Source organism: Bubalus bubalis, chromosome 23 (genome assembly GCF_019923935.1).
Source record: "Bubalus bubalis isolate 160015118507 breed Murrah chromosome 23, NDDB_SH_1, whole genome shotgun sequence".
Taxonomy (NCBI): domain Eukaryota; kingdom Metazoa; phylum Chordata; class Mammalia; order Artiodactyla; family Bovidae; genus Bubalus; species Bubalus bubalis.
Genome location: NC_059179.1, coordinates 17,291,150 through 17,306,961, shown reverse-complemented (window position 1 = coordinate 17,306,961; position 15,812 = coordinate 17,291,150). Strand labels below are relative to the sequence as shown.

General features: G+C 46.3%; 1 protein-coding gene across 2 annotated transcripts in view; it reads left to right on the top strand.

The window, feature by feature from the left end:
- Positions 1-13,993, top strand: part of ALDH18A1 (aldehyde dehydrogenase 18 family member A1) — a 41,075-nt gene extending 27,082 nt beyond the window's left edge. For both annotated transcript variants that reach the window (XM_006067831.4, XM_006067830.4), the window contains exons 12-18: positions 2,013-2,233; positions 4,287-4,424; positions 6,892-7,087; positions 7,188-7,309; positions 9,194-9,380; positions 10,654-10,749; positions 12,947-13,993. In XM_006067831.4, coding sequence (XP_006067893.4) covers positions 2,013-2,233; positions 4,287-4,424; positions 6,892-7,087; positions 7,188-7,309; positions 9,194-9,380; positions 10,654-10,749; positions 12,947-13,128 — 1,142 coding nt within the window. In that variant the 3' untranslated portion in view covers positions 13,129-13,993. The remainder of the gene's footprint in view (positions 1-2,012; positions 2,234-4,286; positions 4,425-6,891; positions 7,088-7,187; positions 7,310-9,193; positions 9,381-10,653; positions 10,750-12,946) is intronic.
- Positions 13,994-15,812: the final 1,819 nt, after the last annotated feature.

Sequence of the window (15,812 nt, the reverse complement as noted above, 5' to 3'; positions counted from 1 at the left end):
AGAGGAGAAAACTAAAGTAGAAAGAAGTTGTTAACATGCCTAAAACCATAGTCAGTGACAGATCTGGGAACCAAACCCAGATGGACAGTGTATATAAGAATAGTGGAAATAGTTGGTGCAGTCTGTGGTGAAAGATAGCTTTATCTCCTTAACCAGGATGTAGTTTGCCATCCAGAAATGCCCTGGAGGTCCTAATGATAGATTCCCTTTAAAAAAACCTTGCAGGGCTCATCAATGTTACTTTCATTCCTTAAAACATTTTTGAGCCATTACCTTGGAACTTTCTTTGGACTTTACATCCGGTCTTTTGAATTTTTGCAGTATTGGAAAACCACAAAACATTTCATAAATGGAAGAAATCTTTTTTGACGTCTTACTGAAATCTTTAGTTTAAAAGATTTAAGACCCACAGAGGTTAAAGCTGCTGCTTAAGATCACGCACCTAGTTGTTGGCAGAGCTCTGACTTCTGATCCCAGTTCTCTCTCTAGGAATCCGTAAGGACACACATGACCTAAGAACAAAGTCTAGTGTATACATGAGCATAGTAATTGCCTTTGACTCGGCGAGCCCAGTTTAGGAAATTTATCCTAGGAAAAGATTGCAAGAGGAAAAAACAGCTCTGCATGTAAAGATTAAAACAGCTCTGCGTGTAAAGATTCTTTAAAAAAAAAAAAAAGATTCTTAGAGCAGGATTATTTATCCTAATGAAAACTGGAAACAACCTGAGTGTTTAATAACATTGGTACAGTCATGTGCATTGAACTGTATCAAGTCAATGGGATGTTTAGTAGTAATTAAATTATTTTGGCAACATGGAAAATGTATATGCATTATGAGGTGACAAACTAGAGTATAATAGTTAATATGCACTACAATTAAAACTTGATTTTTAGCACATGGGGGAAAATGAAGAAAATTAATATAATTGGTTGATGAGATTATGGTTTCATTTTTTTTTTCCTTAATAAAAGGTTGGTTGCTCCACTCCAAAGTAAAAGTCTTTTTATTATTTTGTCTTGGTGGTTATGACTATAACAAAGAAGGGGAAATTTTTCATAGTGTCATTCAACATTAATCATAATAATGATTTGTGATGTGTGTGTGTGCTTAGTCGTGTATGACTCTTTGCAACCCCATGGACTCTAGCCCACCAGGCTTCTCTGTCCGTGGCATTTTCCAGGCAAGAATGCTGGAGTGAATCCCATTCCCTTCGCCAGGAGATCTTCCCGACCTAGGGATCAAACCCAGGTCTCTTGCGTTGCAAGCAGATTCTTTTCCATCTGAGCCACCAAGGAAGCCCAGTGATTATTTATGATATGTGATTCCAAATGGTTTTCCTGACTGCATGTGTATACGTGTATATATATAAATGTGTGTATGTGTATGTTAAGAGAGATAATCAAACAATGCATACTGTTAAATTTAAACTTACCATAATTCTATTTGTTTTATTTTAAAAGAAAACATCTTTACTTCTACCTATTATAAAACAAATTCACTTGTTATAAACAGAAAGATAGATCATCACTGTTCTTAAAGCTTTCTGACATGTGTCTGTGCACATGTATGTGCAATATGTGATAATTAGGGTCATATCATGCATGCTGTTTTATGGTTTGCCTTTTCCACAAACTATATCCTAGACAGCTTTCCATATCAGTATAGCAACTGCATTGTAGCCCATTGTGTGAATCTATAGGTAGAATCCAGTTCCCACTATTATAAAAATGCTGTGGTAAGTATCCACCTTACATGCAGATTTCCTCATGAAAATGATAAATTTCTGGAACTGAAGTTGCTGCCACCAAGCTCATGGGTGTCCACACCTTTACATGATGATGTAAGCTGCCAAACTGCCCCTCCCAGCAAAGCTCTGTAAATGACATGTCCTTGTCTCCCCAAGACCCCCTGAGTTCCTTGTCTGCTCCTAACGCAGTGCCACGTGTTCAGTAAAACAGCTGTAACCCACCCAGGTCTACTGCTTCATCGTGTACTCTTCACACCTCTTCAGGGAGACTTGCAACTCCTCTGCTGAAACGTTTGAGCCTCTCCACATCTAAATTGAACAGCCTGGCCATCGGTCTGCGGCAGATTGCGGCCTCCTCCCAGGACAGTGTGGGGCGGGTTTTGCGCCGGACGCGAATTGCGAAAGACTTGGAACTAGAACAAGTTACTGTCCCAATTGGAGTTTTATTGGTCATCTTCGAATCTCGCCCTGACTGCCTACCCCAGGTATGTGACTAATGCTGGCCATTGGAGTAGGGAATTGGAGGAAGAACGTCTTTTCAGGACTCGAGATAAATCTCCTAGAGATATCTTTCTTTTGTTTCCCTTCCTTCCACCCCTTCGCCCTCCCTCCTTCCCTTCCTTCCTTTCTTTCCCTAGAGATAGTTTTTGAGACTTTATTCTCATGTTGCCCTTAAGGCAATTTATATTTTTGATTCTTCCAGTAATTCTAAAAATAATTCATATGTCCATTTTACAGTAGAAAAAACCTTAAGCTTATAGAAGTCAATACTCCTGTCACACTTTTAAGGATGGAGCTAAACCTTGAGCCCAGATAAATCTCCCATTTGGTGATGATTCCATGCTTCTGCTGCAGGGGGCACAGGTTCAATCCCTCGTCAGGGAACTAAGATCCCATATGCTGCACAGTACAGCCAAAAAGACAAAAACTTAGTTCACCGGAGCACTTTGTTCCCTGACCACAGAGTGTCTGCCACCCTGCTGTAGGCTCATTCATCTAATAGCTGGTTTTGTACATTTGAAAAAGAGCATTTAATATCAGTGACACAGATGGCTTCCTGTAGGTGCATCTCTTAGGAAGAAGAACTTTCAGTAGTTGATGGAGCCTAACATGTGAGCCCTTTAGGAAATCTGACAAATCACAGTCTATTATTGTGGAGAAACCATGTGGCAAAGATCTTGCCAAGCAGCCATGCTCTGAAGTATAAGATGGAATTAGAGGGTGGCTTTGTTTGTGGCCCTAAATAATTCCCAGAAATCTGGAACCAGTTCCCCACTGGACTGACAACAGGATGATACCAGCTCTTTCTTTGCACTGGCCCCAAGGTTTCAAAGAGAGATTCTATTTAAAAACAAACAAAGAACAGAACCTTTTCTTCTAGGGCATATGTGACCCTGGGAGTCCCACATGCTTTGTGGAGGCTGCTCCCTGACATGATCTAAAACCAGCCGGCCCACTAAGGGGCTCCCACACCGTTGGGGTCTGTCCTCAGCCTGTGGTGGTGCTGCCACACAGTCCCCTCTGTGTGCATATCTGCCTCATGAAGAGCCCCTTGAGATAACTGTCCGCTGGTAGAAATGGGTCCTAAGTTGCTCTACAGGCCATGTCCATGAAGTTTTTCTGCCACCTTTTATCCATACTAACGAATACTTCACTAGGAAAAAGTTTCTTCTTATCCAGTTACAGCTGAGATTTCTCACCTGGGATCTTAACCTTGGATGGCATCACAGAATCCATGAATCCTGAAAATTACATGCGGAATGCTGTGTGTTTCTGCATTTATCTGGGAAAAGTTAACATAATTTTTGTAAGAGGTTCATGAGCAACAAAAACAAAAAAGGAGTAAGAATTATTATTCTGGAGATAAACATGTTCAAGCAAGTTTTATTTTGTAAAGTTTCTTTTGATATATTACAAAAGCCCGAAGATTTTCATTCATCCCTAGAGCATTCAGAAGGTTCAGCTTCAGGCCTCATCAGTGTCATTAGCCCTTCACTCCCAAAGGGTAACTAACTCTCCTTCCAGATGGCCTGCTTTGTCCTGCCAGCAGTCTCTGCGACAGCTGTGCAGGGGCTCAGCACCAGGCATTAGAGCTCTCAGAGCAATGACAGGGCCATGGCAGGGTGTGACCAGAGATGCTGCATAGCCTCAGGTGCTGCTGACTCAGGTGGAGAAACACCTAAGTTAGGAGGCTCCTGAGCACCTGTGGCCGGAGAGGGTAGGGCCTGTGTGACCCTGGGCACTTAACTTGGGTTACTTCGTAATGGTGCTAAGGGAGCTGTATAGTACAGTTTCTTAAGATCTGTGCTTTGGCTCTGGGGCAAAGGTCCCCAGCCCTGCCACTTATAAGCTGTGTGTCCTTGAGGAATTACCAACCTCTCTGGCCTCCAGTGTCCTTGTCTGTAGTGGATAAAGCAGGTACTTAATTCACTGGAACGTTGTAAAGGTTAAACACGGTAGACCTTATAAAGTGATTAGCACAGTGCTTGGCACAGAAAATATGCTCAGTGTTTCACTGCATTCCTCTTTGATCTGCAGGTGGCAGCCTTGGCTATAGCAAGTGGTAATGGCTTGTTACTCAAAGGAGGGAAGGAGGCCTCGCACAGCAACCGAATCCTTCACCTCCTGACCCAGGAGGCCCTCTCAATCCATGGAGTCAAGGAAGCTGTACAGCTGGTAGGTCCCTGGGAATGAGCTAGGTCAGGCCCAGAGGAGCCGGGCCACGTCTTTGGGTGTTTGAAGCAAAGCTCAGGCTGCAGAAGGCCAAGCCGCTTGTATAGGCAGGCTTGACTGGAGGAGCAGCAGGTCTTGTGTGCCTGTGACGTTGGACAGCGCTGGTGCTGCCTTGGCCCAGGTTGGGTGGCTTGTGAAGGTCCCTCTCACACAGCTGTGTTCTGGTACCACTGATTGACAGGAATCATTCTTGAGGTCATAGGCAGCAGGAATACCAGACCTAGAGTGTGAGGCCTGAGCTCTGCTCACTGGCAGTGATTTAGGCCAGGTCTGATGAGATATATTTTATGAAAGTTTGTCAGAAACCATCATGCAGCTTGTGTGAGGTCATGCTATTAACACTGTTATTGTTATGGTCATTATTTTAACAGTTGTGTCACTCTCCTCAACCATCCAGTGGAGGTTTTGAACTACTATGGAGCACCTACTGTGGACACAGCACTTTCATCCATCATTTCATTTAATCCTCACAACAACCCTGTGAAAAGGATACCATTAATTATTAGGTCCATTTTATAGATGGAAGAAAAATAGGTTCATTGGTAAAATAACACCGCAGAATCACTCAGAGTTGAGATTTGGATCCAAGCAGACTCCAGATCCTTCTCCTTTTCCCTTGAGGCCCACTCGTGCGTACATTCCAGAATACTGTTGGCTGCTGGTGGGGAGAGGGGTTGGTGTATCTACAAACCTGCCTCATTATGTGCTCCCTGCCAAGAAGCTGGGCTATTCTTACAGCAACATAGTGGATGGAAAGAGCACAGACTGTAGGGGTTTAGGTCTCGGCTGCACCATATCCTCATTTAATGTGACAGATTTCCTCCTTCTCCTCCTTCCTGTTGGTGTGTAACGTATATAAAGAATCCTTATTTTATGTGATGTATATGTATGCTCATTGCTCTTTGTGACCCTGTGGACTGTATGTAACCCACCAGGCTCCTCTGTCTGTGGAATTTTCCAGGCAAGAATACTGGAGCAGGTTGCCATTTCCTACTCCAGGGGATCTTCCCGACCCAGGGATCAAACCCACGTCTCTTGTGTCTCCTCCATTGGCAGGTGGTTTCTTTACCACTGAGCCACCTGGGAAACCCATATAATTGTGTCCATATATATATACACACACATGTGTATAAACCACCCGGACACAGAACATTGCCAACACCTGAAAGTTTCCCTGTGCCCTTCCCCATCAGCATGCCCCACCCCCCCAACCATCGAACCTTTGTTTTTTACTTCTTTCACATTCCATTTCTTTTGCCTATTCTTGAATTTCATGTAAATGAAATCATACAGAATGCACTCTTTCATCTGTATTTCTTTATTCATTATGTCCTCGAAATTCATTCTCATTGTTTCACCCAGCAGTAGTTTCCCTTTTTACTGCTGTATGCTGCTGCTACTGCTAAGTCGCTTCAGTCGTGTCTGACTCTGTGTGACCCCATAGACGGCAGCCCACCAGGCTCCTCTGTCCCTGGGATTCTCCGGGCAAGAGCACTGGAGTGGGTTGCCATTTCCTTCTCCAATGCATGAAAGTGAAAAGTGAAAGGGAAGCCGCTCAGTCGTGTCCAACTGTTCGCGACCCCATGGACTGCAGCCTACCAGGCTCCTCCGTCCATGGGATTCTCCAGGCAAGAGTACTGGAGTGGGTTGCCGTTACTGCTGTATAGTATTCCATTTATAAGCATGTACTACAGCTTATCCTTTCTTCTGTTGATGAACATCAGGGTTGTTTCCAGTTTGGGGAGATGCAGATTGAAGTTGTTGTGAACCTTCTTGTAAATGTATGTTTGTACTTCTATTGTTAGTAACACAACCATTTGGGGGGAAATTAAAAATAAAGAGAAGGGAAAAAATGCACATAATCTTCAAGGTGTAACACAAGCACTTCAGTCAGTCCAACCAGCATCCTGGGGTAGGTTGTCAGCCCAAGTCATGGAGAACCGTGACTCCCTAGTAAGACCCAGCAGCATGTATTAGGCTGTGATCAGGGAGCCAGTGGAGCGGCCACCTCCCTTTGTCACCCTCACAGCCTAGCATACTCTGTATCTTCTTGAACTTCCAGAGATCACACTTTGTACCTCTTCTGTCATCTTTAAAAGTATCCATCCTGTGTTTTGGCTCACTGTGGCCTAGGCCTGTCTTCCCTACCAGACTCCTGAGTTCTCTGAGGGCAGGGATCCTATCCTGCATGTTTTGTAATGTGGAGCACAGCACCTGACATGCAGAGTTTAAGCATTTGCTGGACAACTTTTCAATTCCCATGATTCCTTGTTTTTGGAATAAGTTCTCACAGCATCAGACTTCGTTCTCAGGAGGTACAGGCATTATTTATCTGTGAAAGGGATGCTGCTACTTCCATAGTTTGTGTGATCAAAAGTCATCTTCATCTTTTTATTCTCTACCTCTTCAGGTGAATACCAGAGAAGAAGTAGAAGATCTTTGCCGCTTAGACAGAATGATAGATCTGATCATTCCACGAGGCTCTTCTCAGCTGGTTAGAGACATCCAGAAAGCTGCTAAGGGCATCCCAGTGATGGGGCACAGTGAAGGCATCTGCCACATGTACGTGGATTCAGAGGCCAGTGTTGACAAGGTCACCAGGCTAGGTGAGTTCCATCAGGTCCCATCTTAGGTGTGCAAAATAGTTCTCATGTCCTCAGTGGCCCTGGTTCATGTTAATAGAAACAATTCTATATTCTCTTTCAGTTAGAGACTCTAAATGTGAATATCCAGCTGCCTGTAATGCTTTAGAGACTCTGTTAATCCACCGAGACCTGCTGAGAACACCATTATTTGACCAGATCATTGACATGCTGAGAGTGGAACAGGTAGGACAAGGCCATCACTTCTGTCCTCACTCCCAAGATTTAGAAGCCTCTGGGATTAGACCAGGAGCAGCTGCCATTCCATTTAAGGCCATCTGAGAAGCAATGTTTTTGAGCATCTGCCATATACAAAGTTGTGTGCTGAGTACACAGAGTGAGTGAGACACGCCTGTGCCTCTAGAGGCTGGAAGAAACCCATACACAAATAGCTTCATTCCAGAGTGGAGTGTGTTCAGGGCTAAGAGGCTTCAAAGATAACACCTATCACATGGCAGCCCACTGAATGGACTCTTTCCTGGCATAAAGTTTATGTTTCTGAACACACATTCCTGTTTGGGTTTGACTTGGAAAGATTATGCAGAAATGTTTTCAAGCCAAAAATTTACATATATCCTCCCCTCCACAACTGTCTTCAGTTACCAATATTAATGTGCTTATTAGTGCAGTGATTTTTAGGAGTGAGCAATTTGTATAATGTCTGCTCTGGATTATTTTCTCACCGTATCATTAAGATGATAAACTAGTGCCAGTAAGTTTTGAATATAAATGTGTGTTCCATCCTAAAATCCTAATTGCAAAGAAATAGACACTCTCCAGGTAAAAATGGAACAATGTTAACTTTTCTGTCAGGACACATTTTAAGCTTTAATATCTGGTGTCATGGCGTCCTTTCAGAACTGTGTGAACTGGCACAGCAGTAGAGAGAGTGACTGCTGGCCTTGGTTGCTTTGACCCTGAGCATGTGTCTCTTCCCTTCCATCGTTTTGCTGGAAAGGAAGGCTTCAATCAGCTTACAGATGTGGCATGGGAACCTGCAAGGACAGTTTAGAAAATGAAGATGTACCCCACAAATTACAAGGGAGTTAGATCACATGACCACTTATGTTTGGGGCCTGACCTAACACTAGTGGCCTGTTTGAGCACTGGTGTGTGCCAGGCACCACGTTGGACTGGACTGGACAAGAGGAAAGCTCTCTTGTATCCAGGAGTCAAACCTCCAGTTCTGATTCAGACAGACCCACAATGTCACCAGGCCTTCTGAACATCGCCTGGACGTTCCTTAGTCAGAATGAGCCCGGATGTGTACTTCTCAAAGCACCTTGTAATGCAGGAAGTAAAGCAGAGGGCACCTTGCACAGGGGTAGGGTTCCGGCCCCTAGGGAACCTGGTTGGATCCCAGGCCTGGAGGATGTGGGGCCCCACAGGGGAAACCGTGCAGGACCTTGGGAGCAATAGGCACCAGACAAATGGGGCTTGTTGGTACTTGAGCCAGTGCTTGATCTTGAAGAATCGTGACTGCGTCCTCAGTGACCAGCCCTCAGGATCCTTAAATTCCTCTAGCCAGGAGCGGGATTAGCCCCAAAATCTGGGCCTGAGCTGAACCTGGATATGGCTCCCAGCCTAACAAAGTCAGAAATCTAACAACTCACCACAGTTTGAAGTGTTTCCCAGTCAAGTACTGTTCTCCTCTAAAGCACACCTAGGACTTCCTGGCAGAGAAGAGAAGTGTGTTTGGAGCATCTCTGTCTTTCCGTCTGAGTCCAGTGCCTAAATCCCACATGCAAGGGATTGGTATTTCTTTAGTCATGTGTTCATTTCCGTAAAATGCCAGCAGTCAAGGGCTTACGAGATGTCCTGCTTAAATCCCTGCTCCATTTTTATTGGGGGCTGTTGCTAGCAAGTGGCCGTCAGCATTTTCCAAAGCAGAGCGTTCTGGAGGATGGAGGCTGCCTCTAAAAGGAAGCAGGGGCCGTTTTGGTTTCTAGGCCCCAGGATCCCTAGGCTCATCATTTCTAGACTCACCTTGCTGTTGGATCCAGAAGGAGGAGTATGCACTGCCTGTTTGTGCTGTGTTTATGTCATTGCCCCCAACTTCCTCTGCCCCAGGTGAAGATTCATGCAGGCCCCAAGTTCGCCTCTTATCTGACCTTCAGCCCATCTGAAGTGAAGTCCCTCCGAACTGAGTACGGGGACCTGGAGCTGTGCATTGAAGTGGTGGACAGCGTGCAGGACGCCATCGACCACATCCACAAGTATGGCAGCTCACACACGGATGTCATCGTCACGGAGAACGGTCAGTGCGCACAGGCAACAGCACTCAGGGTCTGCCGTGTCTGCCTTGATCTCCAAGCCGGCCTTGCTCCGCTCAGCCCCTCTGGGCCTGCAGGAAGACACAGTCTCGGTGGGCTGCTGATAGTGCCCGGGGTCGGCGGCACTTGCTGGTTCACTGAGTGCTTGTATATCTGTTACCCTGTTGTGTTGTCACAGTGGCCCTGGGAGGAAGTAGGGAAGAAGTAATTCGCTCCACTTCAAACAGGGCTCACCATGTGTCAGAGTCATCCCCGTTTAACCCATGCAGCAGTCTTTCCAGATTGCTGGAATAAGCCCATTTTATAGCTGAGGAAGGGCTTCTCAGGTGGCACTAGTGGTAAAGAACCTGCCTGCCTGATGCAGGAGACGTAAGAGATGCAGGTTTGATCCCTGGGTCAGGGAAGATCCCCTGGAGGAAGGCATGGCAACCCACTCCAGTATTCTTGCCTGGAGAATCCCATGGACAGAGGAGCCTAGCGGGCTACAGTCCATGGGGTCGCAAAGAGTTGGACACGACTGAAGTGACTTAGCACACGTGCACGCAGGTGAGGAAACCAAGGCTCCAGAGGTTAGGCAGAGAACCAACTAGCATAGGGCAAAACCAGCTCTACACAGTCACTCGTTCCTTCCCCGTGTGATCACTGAAAGGCACGCCTGGGTGTCAGGCACGGGAGGCTGACCTATGGTCAAGGAGAAGCCAGTGTGGCCCCTCAGGGAACTTCCAGTCAGTTTACTGAGGAATCACAGCACCACCAGTGAGAACAGCTAGTGCTTACTAAGCGCTTGCCATCTGCTAGGTCTGGGACGAGTACTCCCCAGCTGTAAGTTCATTATGTCCTCTCCACAAGCTGGGAATGAGGTAATGGTGTCAGTCCTCGTTGATCTCAGGCATAGGTTCAGAGACCTGCCCACAGTCACCCAGCTAATGGATGTGGAGTTGGAGTTGAGACTTAAGGATTTGGCTCAGAGCCTAGAAACAGATAGTGTAGACAGGCCATTGCCACTCTGAGGGTATGTCTGCAGGGAGATCTGGATTTTAATCCAGTCTTTCTCATGTACCTACTGCTTCAGCAACATGACTAATGAAGCGGGTTTGCTGTCTTCCTGTTTCAGATATTCACAAGTCTGTATGTTTAATATTCAGGGAAGTGCCCCCAGGGGCCTGGGCCCTGACCTAGTCAGGCCCTGTTGAGTGGCTGGAAGCAGGGATCATTTTCCCAGCCATCCTAACTCAATTTCTTCTCATTATGCTGCAGAGAAGACAGCTGAGTTCTTTCTCCAGCATGTGGACAGTGCCTGTGTGTTCTGGAATGCCAGCACTCGCTTCTCTGATGGCTACCGCTTCGGACTGGGTAAGAAAGAGTCTGGTCAGAAAGAAAGCAGTCCCTTGTGGATCACTTTGTGGCCCAAGGAGCATAGTGAGGGTGGAGGAGACGCCTGGCGTTTACAGTCACAAATGTGGTCAGGATGATGGGGACAGACTGAGGGAAAGTGGGTTTATGAGAGAGAATGGTCACAGCTACCATGAACTGGTAGAAGTCCTGTGTTCCACGCACTTCACAGGTTAAGAGGGTAGGTACTTGTTTTTCCTTTTTCATGGATGAGGATGCTAGGATTTAAAGAAATGAAGTAACTTGCCCAAAGTCATGCAGCTGGTGTTCAGACCCAGAGCTGCTCGAGTTGAGAGCCGGGCTCACTCCCTCCTCTTTTGGCAGACCACAGCATGCCTGCATGCGTGGGTTGTGACAGGTGTGCATCCAGGGCCCCATGAGGGCACTGCCACCGCAGGCTTACTCCTTCAGAGAGACGCAGCCAGGTTGCCTTAGAGAGAGGAGTCCCCCCAAGGACAGGAAAAAAGAAGGCATTACTACTGCCTATGCTGGGCTGAAGTATCAGCATCAGAAATAAACAGGGAAGCCCAGAGGTGCAAGGTTGACTTCTAAAACAGACTTTGAAATACAAGGCTTTGGAAAGGCACCCTCCCCCTTTCTATCATTACTAGTAAAATCTCCATTCCCCCAGTAGTATAAGGATTTTTCAGACAGTCTCTGATTTTCAGGGGTACCCTTATACAAAGCTCCAGTAAGGCATTTATGGCACATCTGACAATTATTTCAGCTACTTAAAACATTTTAACTCCTCTGAACGTTTGAATAGAGAACTGCCTAGAGGAATAATTCTCACTGAATTATGAAACGTTGTTAAAGGGAATTTTGCTTAGTTATTCTTAGTCCTTGGGCTCTTTATTTTTAATTCCCATGTTTTTAAAGAAGAAATAACACACTTGTAAGGGCTGAGGTTCCCAGCATTCAAGTGAAGGTCCAAGATGGGGGAGGAGCAAAGACCACTGCCTTGTCTTCCCATCAGTCACTCAGAGCAAAAGCTCAGACTCTGGTTGAGTAAATTCCTGTGAAATGCATGAATAATAGTGACAGATAATATTTATTGAGCATTTACTAGATTTCCAACACCATGCCTAAGTACATCACATGCATTATCTCAGTTCTACATAATGGATTCTATTATTTTCCTGCTTTTCCAAAAGAAAAAACTGAAGCAAGAGATGGTTAGGCAGTATGCCCATAGTCATGTGGTCTCTATGCTGTTAAACCAGAGTTTGAAGCCAGTGGTTAGTCTCCTTGCCAACCACTGCCCCAGGCACCTCTTTGCTGCCTGCAGCACCACGCCACTGCTGTCCACTAGCTGGCTGCTTCTCATTGTTCAGGTTTCAGCCAAAGACAGCTCCTCAGGGAGGCTCCCCCTGACCACCCTGTCCCAGGTGCTGCCACCCTGCCAGTCTCTATCCCAGCACCCTCCACTGCACCCCATCACCACATGCAATTATTTGCTGAGGTGTTCTCTGGCTGCCTTGCCTACAAGAATACAGGCTCCATGAATTGCATCAATTATTCACATAGTTTATCCCCAAGGCTTAACCCAGTGCCTGCTCAGTAAAGTTGGGATGAGCAGGGGAGCTCTGCCTTCACTGCACACAGTGCAGACCACCACCCCAGACCCAGAAAAAGCCTCAATGCCCCACATCTGAGGCTGGAGCGGGAGGAAGGGAAAGGAACAGTGTCCTTTCGTGTATTCAGTCACTGTCTTATGAGCACCTAACCAGCTGAGCATTCTGAGGAATATCTAGAGCATGTCCCTTACTATCTAGGGTTTGAAGGATACTTGGGGGGATAAAACCTCTGTTCATTGTTGTACACTTCAAACAAAGCCCAGATGTCAGATAATGGTATGCAATCCAGACACAAGACAGATGTCAGAGACAGCACTTGTAGAGTTGTCAAAATGCACTGCAAATAAAATATGAAAGAGACACCCGTGGAATCTGTTTCATTAGAAGAAGGGGCCTGACCATGATTTACAGTGAGCAAAGAACATGTTTATGGGGACAGTGGAAGCCAGGCCAGCCTAGGGAGGGTAGGTCAGGAGAGGAAAGGGAGAGGGTACCAAGCGAGGAGAAGGAAGAGATGGCCTGGTGGGTAGACAGGAAGAAGTCTAGGCAAAGCTGCTTCCTCAATCTTTGCTTTCCTGCAGGAGCTGAAGTGGGAATAAGTACATCTCGAATCCACGCCCGGGGGCCAGTGGGACTAGAAGGACTACTGACTACCAAGTGGCTGCTGCGAGGGCAGGACCACGTGGTCTCGGACTTCTCAGAGCATGGAAGCTTAAAGTACCTTCATGAGAACCTCGCTATTCCTCAGCGAAACACCAACTGAGAGCCTTCAGAGGAGAGCCGGGCGTATTCCGAGGGGTCTTCACAGTGAAGCTCATCTCAAGCATCTTGTGGTGAGCCCGGTCTTGTCTCCCACCTCCTGGGAGGACCTGCCTGTTGGAAAGTGCACCTCCATGCTTCTGGGCTGTGTGGCGAGATCAGTCTGAGCTAAGCACTCACATTCCAGCCCCCCCGCCTTCTCTTTTTTTCTTTTCTCTTTAAGTTAGAAAATAATTGCTCTAGATAGGGATTTTGCATAGTTGCTGCAGAGAGGGACTTTGCTTCACATAGTGCAATTCCTTTTGATGATAAAAATAGAAAGGTGCGGTTTTCCCACATAAAAGGCAATGGAAAAATCACAGTCGCTTTTTACCTTTTATCACCTCAATGAGGTAGAGTCTCTCTTGGCATGTGGTTGTTACAAGAGCCAGTCGTACCTGACAAGTCTCTCCACATTTCATTTCTTTCACATTCTTGGTCTTTAAAAATGAGAGATTTGGAATTTGGAGAGGGGCAGTTCTTATTAGCATTTTCATCCGAAACAGTCACAGAGATGGACTGAATCATTTGTACTGGGCAGGTTGGCCTTCTGTATTTATTTGTGGAGTGATGAATATACAAAGCTTTCTAGCTGCTTGGTAGCCTCTCCGGATCCAGAGCTCAGCCCTACTTGTGACGTGGTTGGAGCCAAAGCTGTGGATGGGAGATGCAAGTTGGAGGATGAAGTACCTATCGCCATTGTGCTTGAAATTTTTATATGAGTTATTTTGTCATCCTGTCCTTTCTCTCCAAAACAAAAAATTAGAGAATTATTTTAATACTTTGGATTCTTCACCCCTTTTTGAGAAATAAAGTTCTTATGAAAAGCCTGTGTGCACTAGTTAAGTTCTGTGACTCCTTGTTGCCCCCGTCCTCTCCCCTCCCTTGTGCTCTCACACCCTGCTCTGACACAGCCTCTTCTCTGAACACTGATTGGCCTCAGTGGTGTCAGGTGTTGGTGGGAGCAGCACAGGCAGATCCCCACGGGGAGGGACTTAGTCTGAGAGAGGGGAGGGAAAGGAGAGATGAAGCCCCAGGACCCTAAGGACTGAAAACATGGTGATGGTCTGAAGTTGAGCATGCTGTCCTCGTGCCGGGTCCACACGGCCTTAGGGTTGCCTGCTTCGCTGACAGCTCTGAGCTCTCCCTCCTTCCATCCTGTTCTTAACGCCCTTGGTGCCTGATAGTCTGCAGTTGAAAGATTTCTTCTCTCATGGGGTCCCTCCCAAAGAAATAAGCATTCACTTACATGTTTCTTCTTATCCTCTGAGGATGTTTTATGAGCACAAGAATTATGGTGTCATGGGGAGCATGTTCCCAGGCTGGCTCCAGATGCTATCTCTCATCCACAACCTTACATGGTTGGCCACGTTACCCTGCCTGCCCTGCCCCCTGACTGGGGAGTTCTGGCATAGCTTGCCTGAAAAGGCAATAAACATAGCTGCCTGAAACTGTATGGCAAGTACCACAATCAGCTCCCAACCAGACAACAAATGCCCCTGGAATCAAAAATAGAAAGTGACCCAAGAAGGCCAAGCCCTTGGGGAGGACTCCACTGAAGAGGCAGGCCTGGAACTGGGCCCTGAGAAAGACAAGTTGTAGGATAAGGAGAGGCCAGAGCATTCAGGCAGGGACTGGGGAAGCAAAAGCTGGAGAGGGGATGAAATGCAAGTCAGAGAGCAATGAATATACAAATTTGGAGCTGAAGTTCATGTGGATAAACAAGACAGTACATCCCAGACAGCTGGGAGGTATAACCTCACCCTTCTTAGGGCCTGGGACGGGGGTGAGTTTAGTGCAGGAAGTGCAGCTAAAGTTTAGTCATCCGTAAGCCCATTCTCCCTGTGCAGCCACAGGGAGCCTCCTTAGTCCATTTCTGCAGAAACTGTGGACCGTCAGAATTCTTTCCTCTTCCCTCAAAAGCAAAGCGAGTCCCAAAAGAAGACCAGGGAGCAGCTGTAGCCTCACCAGTTTTCCCACCCAGACAGTCTTCCAGCCCTTGGCTTGTCCTTGCTCTAGGAAGCCAGCTTTCTATTCCAGAATTCTTTCTGTGGCCCTACCCTCCTACTTCCCTTTCTTGGCCACCAACTCCTGGCAACACAAGCTGCTGAGCAAACCAGTCCTGAAGTTCCCACCTCCCCACCGAAGGCTGAAAAGCCCTCAACAAATGTGTTTATTCATCAAACCAAGTTTACTTGGGTTTAGGTTTCCTATTACTTAAAAATAATGATAATAAAGGTAGTTATAATAGTAATAAAAATAATGTCTGACAATATAGTCATACATTATGGGGGCATTTACAAAGTTATTAATATTCATATGGAAAGAAAATTGGGCAGCCAAAGACTGGATTCTTAAAGGTACTATTTGCTCTATATCCTTTATTTTACGAAACCATCTCTCCCCTATTTTGCAGTAACCTTGCTGAGTTCCTGTGATTCAAGGGGCATGGTAGGTGGGCTGGCGGGGTGGGGGAGGGGTCATCTGCCCCTGATGAGCACCAGGCTCATCACCTGGTGAGCCTGTCTTTAGATTCCCTACTATCCATTGATGAACAGTGCACCCAGGTGCTCACTGACCACCTGGTGACATGGACTACCTGGGCAGAGTTATGGAGGTGGAGGGGGACTTCTCTGAGATCCATGGGAC